General features: G+C 38.4%; 1 protein-coding gene and 1 non-coding gene across 2 annotated transcripts; both read right to left on the reverse strand.

Annotated features, from left to right (window-relative positions):
- Positions 1–1,616: 1,616 nt before the first annotated feature.
- Positions 1,617–1,726, reverse strand: LOC125997710 (U6 spliceosomal RNA). The gene has a single exon (XR_007491745.1). It is a non-coding gene; the product is annotated as a U6 spliceosomal RNA (small nuclear RNA).
- Positions 1,727–6,145: 4,419 nt separating this feature from the next.
- On the reverse strand, positions 6,146–6,493 carry PRR9 (proline rich 9). The gene has a single exon (XM_049765828.1). It carries the CDS (start codon positions 6,491–6,493, stop codon positions 6,146–6,148), a length of 348 nt encoding a protein of 115 aa, XP_049621785.1.
- Between the last annotated feature and the right edge of the window lie 573 nt (positions 6,494–7,066).

Here is a 7,066-nt window from a genome sequence, read left to right on the forward strand (position 1 = left end):
CTGAATGAAATAAGTCAGAGAGAAAAAAAACGCAGAATGGTCTCACTCATCTATGGGTTTTAAGAAAAATGAAACACATTCTTGCAATAATAATTTTCAGACACAGAAGAGAAAAGAGCTGGAAGTTCCAGCTCACCTCAGGAAGCTCACCACAAAGAGTGATGAGTTTAGTTAGAGAAATAACTACATTTTGAACTGTCCTAATAATGAGAATGTATGTGGGAAATGGAAAGCCTATGTAGAGTACAGGCGGGGGTCGGGTGGGGAGGAGGGAGATTTGAGACATTGGTGATGGGTGGTGTTCTTAACATGACTGAAACCCAAACACAATCATGTATGTAATCAAGGTGTTTAAATAAAAAAATATATGTATATATACATATATATATATATATATATATAAAAGTTCTGCTGCTCTATCTGAGGGCCAGATTTTCTGAATCTCCACTTCCCAGATGAGTTTGTGTGTTCCATGTTTATATTCTACCATGAACTTAGAGCTAAAAAATCTAAATAAATTTTGAAAGGTTGCTTAACATTCATACCTCACTATCATCTCCTAGTAGTGGCATACTTCCAGTTCATGGGAGATGATTTTTACAATTTCTGTCAAACCATCAAATCAGTATAAGACAGGCTACATTTAAACCCAATTCAGATATTTTGTACATTGTTCCCAATTCTGTCCTTCTGTGGTGATTTGATTCCCCTTGTACAAAGCACTTAAAACAGTTAAGGACAGTTTGTCCTACTCCCTTTAGGATGCTCCAGACTAAACCACGTATATTACCACTGTTTTTTTGTTTTTGTTGTTTGTGTTTTAGATTGGTTTTTAGAACACACAGCAGTGTTCAGGAATTTTTTCTGGCAAGGCTTGGGAGACCATATGAAATGCCGCAGATCAAATCTAAGTTGGCCACATATAAGCAAACACTGTACCCACTGCATTATATCTCTGATCCTCCACAGTTTCTAACCTGAAATTTTTTAGGCTATTGCTTTTCCACATTTGTCCTCTTTCCATCAAGGTCTCTGTAGCCCAGTTCTATGATGCTCTGTGCTTACTACCTCTTAGGTTATATATTGAGTTAGCCCAATCAAAAACCAAATTAAATTAATCTAGAGAAATCTGTAAAGTTTATAGCTAGTATTAAAGAGTAGTTCTAAAAATGGAAATATTCTAAGCCCAGAGTGACCAGAAGCTCAGTAATGAGAGTTTATCACCAGATTCAGAAAGTATGAATAAGTCCATTGATCTTTATGAATACTAGCTACCAGAAACACATTTTCTTTATATTCATACTCCGAAAGTTTTCTTGTTTGTAGCAGATTGACCAAGAAACTCTTAAGCCTCTGTTGATATAGGAAAAATGATTTATGTTACGAGTTAACATCTTGGAAAATCAGGATTATTTTTGGTTTGTTCTGGTTTTTGTTTGGGTCCACATCTGGCAGTGTTCAGGACTGACTCTTGGCTCTGCACTCAAAGAGGCAGTCAAGGAGTGCTAAGGGGGCCATATGGGATGTTGGGGATCAAACCCTGGTCAGCCACATGCAATGAAAGTCCCCTACCCACCGAACTATCACTCTGGCCTCAGAATTCAGGATCTTATTTTTTAAATATGGAACACTTCACAAATTTGCATGTCATCCTTGTGCAGGGGCCATGCAAATCTTCTCTGTAGAGTACCAATTTTAGTATATATGAAACAAGCAAAGAATTTAGGATTTTATTTAAATTTTGCATACATAATTGTGTGTTAGGTCTTGGATTTGGTTGTGTGACTGTGTGAGGGTGTTTGGTTTAGGGGGATATTAGAATGAGGGCTTCCATTTTTAACAGTTGTTAACTAGAAATTGTGTCATCTATAACACTCCTTGTTATTGCATCGTCTTTCTCTGTCTAAAATGCTGCAGTACAAAAACTATCTTAGGGTAATCCAGATACCCCATTACTTGACTGAAACTATGCTTGTGACCTCAGATGAGTGTCCATAGGATTCAGACCCATTGGTATGAGCATGGGTGGTACCATAGCTGTGCTCATGTGAAGACAGTATGCCAGGTCCTATTACAGCTGCAGGGCTTGCTGGCTCCTGGATGTCTGTTCCTATCTACAATCTGTGGGTCTGTCTCCTGTACCTGCTGAGGCCTCCCTTGTGATCAGCAGGTGCCTTTCCTCTGCATGACTAGACTCTACTTGCTGATGGGGTCAGCACTTCTGCTCAGCCTCTGAGTGTCTCATCTGCACTCCAATCTGCACATGCCTTTAATGTAAGAGAACAAAGATATTTCTTGGGCTTGAGCCAAGTCAGGAAAATGTCCCTGAGCATTTCTCAACCCAGTCTAAAATTTCACTGATGGAAGGGTTTGGGGCCCAATTAAGAAACAGATGGTTTATTTTAAATTGGGAAATTGATGAGAAAACCTATTTTAACTGGGCAGGGTTACAAAAGAAATGCATGCATCTCAAGGTGTTCTGCATCTTGAGACATCTAGAAGATTTAGAAAAATCCTGCCATGTATGTGTGACCTGTGGGAAATGAATCTACACATAAACAACAATTCTTGGTCATTTCAACCTCTCCAGGACCTGACACAGGGCCTAGCACTGGGAAGTGATCAGTGACCACATGTTAGATGGATGATGGATAAATTAATTAATCTGAATGAGAATTAGACAGCTTTCAGAAGTTGTGTCTTGGGACCAAACAGATAGTACAGCAGGTAAGGTACTTGCCTTGAATGCTGCTAACTCAGGTTCAATCCCTGGCATCTCCCAAGTACTTCCAGGAGTGCTCCCTGAGCACAGATCCAAGAACAGGCCTGCACTATTCAAAACCAAAAGGAATAAACAAATAAAAACAGAAAAAAAAAAAAAGAAAAAGAGAACATGTCTATGTGCTTTAGACAAGTAAGAGTTTTGTTGTTGGATCAGGAGGAACCTGACTTCTCATGTGCTAACTTCTCTTAAGAAATTCATGTGTTTCTGAACATGTTTTTCCTAACATGTTTCTTAATCTGTTTCTCCTTGAAGCTGCATTGGGATATCTATGAAGGACATCATAGAGCTCAGACCCAGTGTATGTCAGCTATAAACTCAGTGAGTGCCTGAGGGCTTATGTTGTTCTTGAGCTCTCCCCCGTGTCATTTTTTAGAAAAATTTCCCAGAGTGAGAAATGGCTGGGCAAGGGAATCTAAACTGGAAGTCTCGGGCTCTACATTTTCTCCAAGGAGAGGCTACCTGGTCTTATAAGGGCAGGATTTGTAGACCAGGCTATTTGGCCTTCCTTTCTTTTTCTTTTTTTTTTCTTTTTCTTTTCTTTTTTTTTTTTTTTTTTTTTTTTTTTTTTTTTTTTTTTTTTTTGCATGGGGACTTGCGTCTAAAAAGACGAAGACAAATTTATTTTTTGAGCTGGCTGCTTTTAAGGTTTGAGGTTTGGAATGCAGGGTGTAAATTTTTGACATCAAAGAAAATGGGAAAAGAATGAAGGACCCTGGCTAAAATTAGCATATTAAAGAGCTGATACTGAAGGTGAAAAGGCAGTTTCTGTTGGGTTTGCTTTGTTTTGGGTAAGCAGGGGGAAACAGGTAATTTTCAGGGAAGTGGGAAGAGAGAGAAATGTTTTAGAGTTTTTTGGGGAAAACTGAAAATTGTCATACTATGAGCTAAGTTTTTGGAAAAACCTGATCTTGGCGCGAAAGTAGCAGAAATCACAGGGAGCTGTTTAGTGGGAGACTTTTGGCGGGATTTGTACTGTCCTTCTTTGTTAGAAAGAATTACTAAGGCCTGATTTTTAGTAATGGTTAAAAATAAAGAGAGAGATAGTTACAGCCACTTTAGAATTATGGCCAAACAATCCACGCAAAGGGTCAACTGATTTTGACTGCTCTAAGCGGGCCTTTTTGGCAAATAATTCTTTTTCAGGAGTGCAACACTTTTAATGTGTGCCCTTCCTGAGTGAGGCGCAACAATCATGCTTGTAATCATGGTGCTTAAATAAAGATTTTATATATTAAAAAAAAGTTTTGCATCATTTTAATTAGCTTAGAGTTTGCATCCTTAGCTTCCTCAGTCTCTCATATAAAAAGCCTTTCTACATACTCCCTACCATTTTTACCTAATCTGATACCCTTCTAAGTTGATGCACTTTTTTTTAAATTTTTTTTTTATTTTTTATTATGAGAACAAAGATGCAAAGAAAGAGGACAAGGTAAAGTTACAGTGGAAGGACAATCACCCAAAACATAATTCTCAGAAGAAGTCCCCTTGCTGATATCTTAACTTTGAACTTTCAGCCAAAGAACATTAAGATAAATAAAACAGACTCCATATACAATTACTTTGTCCCTCAAGTCCCCAGACTGTAACACATTATAATATTTCTTTTTTGTTGTTGTTGTTTAGTGTTTATTTTGCCTCTTCTAGACTTTATTTGTTGTTGTTGTTGTTGTTTGTAATGTTTTTTTTTTTCAAACAGAAAAGGCCATTTTAATCACACATATACATTCATAGGACTTTAAACAAAATGTAATATAAAATATAAAAAACCAAAACCCCACAACAAAAAAAAATTGCATTTACTTTAAACTGGTGGGATGGCTGACAGGGCTGCCCAAGAAAAGCAAAAGCAGATATAATGAGGTACATTTTCAATGAATAACCACCACAGATCATGTGAACTGCTCTAGCAGCCCAGTCACCTGTTCCCCAATCTCGCCTCCATTTGGCCTTCCTAAAGTCTTGCCAGATGATTGAGTGGAGAATTTTGGCCCTTGAGTTATGAAGGCATATTCACTTCACCCTCTAACACTATGCTTGTGGGCTTCACAAGAGAACCATTTTTTCCCTTTTTTGAGTTATGAAGGCATGTTCAGTTCACCCTCTGACAGGATACTATGCTTGTGGGTTTCATAAGAGAACCTTTTTTTTCCATTTGACCCCTCTTCCTCATATTAGCCCTTAATGAAAAGAACAGTAAACCTGAAGACCTGTGAACATGGGGAAGTCCCAGATCCTGCTGGGTTTTCTCACATGTAAAATGTATGATGAGGGAGCCTATGATGAAGTGTAGGTGGGAATATGGTCAGCTAGGTGCTCCTTAGGAGTCTTCTCTCAACATTGACTTTTTTTTGTTTTTTGTTTTGGTTTTGGGGTCACACCTGGCGGTGCTCAAGGGTTACTCTTGGCACTGCACTCAGAAATTGCTCCTGGCAGGCTCCGAAACCATATGGGATGCCAGGATTCAAACCAGGGTCTGTCCTATTTAACATTGAATTTTTTTTTTTTTACTGAGTGCTGCATTTTATTTCAACCCTAGATTCTTCAAAGGAACATAATAATATCACAAATAATGCAGAAATTGAGCAATCGAGAAAAAGAGCACAGATCACATCAAGTATTTTATAGTCAATTTTATTTGATATTTAATATTTACTGGGGAGAAGAAGGCAAAGAAGCCTCACTACAGACCAACTTATACATAAATCATATTTTAATAACATACACACTAGGAATCAGGATTCAAATCAGACTAATCATGAAGCAATTATGACTCCAAACATTTTACTCCATCTTTTCTTATTAGCTTTTTCGAACTAGTAAATTACATAGTTTTGTTCAGTTTTTGAAAGCACAACCAACACTTCTTTTTTAGGATGCCAAGAAAAATTACCAAATTAAAAATGTTTGCAGTTCAATCAACTTTTTCTCCATTGCTCTAGTGGTAGTTGTGGTAAGTGCAGAGTCCACCAAAACTGAGCTTTTACTGAGGCTTGAATGACATAGAGTGACATTCTGAATCATTAATGGAGGTATTCTTGACTATTACACACTTGAAGTTGGATTACTGTCTGCTCCAAGAAGATCGTACTAGGAATCGACAATCTTCCTGGATAATCACACCATTCCAGTAGTTCAAATATCCTTTTAGACTTATGAGAACAATACTATTCATAAAGCTTCACGAAATACAGAGAAAATTGTTTACAGAAACACAGACTAAGTCCTGATATACTGGGGAAACCAGGTGGCAAGAATAGAATGCTCACAGAGATACCCACATGGGAGAAGATTCCCATAATGGATTGGGGTTGGGTCTTCATCTACCGGCCATCTTCTTGACCCTCCAGGCATTAGGACCAGCTACTTTCCCTTTCCAGATGAGCAATTCTCTTGTGATTTCTGTGGGCAATCCTCTACACATTTTGACTGGGAGAGCTCCTGGCATGTTTCCATACACGGAGGTGGAACTTGATCTTGGCATGGAGATAGGCAAGGATCTTGGCATTGTTTTGTACAGGGCTCTTTGCTTGACTCCTGGCACTGAGGAAGACACACCTCCTGGACTTGCACCAAGCATTTGTCTTGACAGGGATCCTGGCATGTGGGGAGGCACACCTCCTCAGCCTTTGCTTGGCATTGCTCTTGGGTCTTTGGAAGACATGGAGGGATTGTGCATGGCTGCTTGCACTGTTGCTCATTAAAGAACATCTTGAGATTTGCAGACCTGACAGAAAAACATCAAATTTAAAATATTTCATTACTAGTTTGGTTGGAAACTGAAAAACGAATGAAATATTGGTAGAGAAGAATAAAGCTTGAATGGCGATGAGTACTAAGAACTAATTTTATAATGCCTTTTTTTTCCCCATTTATATCCCTTTCGCTTTCTCTGATACCCAATTTCTACGCGAGAAAATTCTCATGTTTTTTTTTTTTGGTTCGGATATTGATAACTTTACAAGTCTTTTCATTTTCTCCACTGTGACCCTTTTTAATTAGGTGAAAGAGAGAGAATACATAGGATGATATGGGATTTTAGAGACTTAAGAAAAGCAAACCATCTCAAATCTAGAAAATAGAGTTCAGGAGAGGAAGAGAATAATTGCCTCCCAGAGACAGAGAGCTGGGAGAGGAGAAGCATAAACATGTACACTTACCTGAATAACAGCAAGCCTCAGCAAAGGATGTGAATGGTGGAGCCCAGTAAGAAATGGGGCTTTTATATAGGTCTCAGTACAGCCTCCCACAGGACTGACTTAAGCACATGGGATCAGTTTCTAA

The sequence above is a fragment of the Suncus etruscus genome, chromosome 19, assembly GCF_024139225.1.
Source record: "Suncus etruscus isolate mSunEtr1 chromosome 19, mSunEtr1.pri.cur, whole genome shotgun sequence".
In the NCBI taxonomy this organism is placed as follows: domain Eukaryota; kingdom Metazoa; phylum Chordata; class Mammalia; order Eulipotyphla; family Soricidae; genus Suncus; species Suncus etruscus.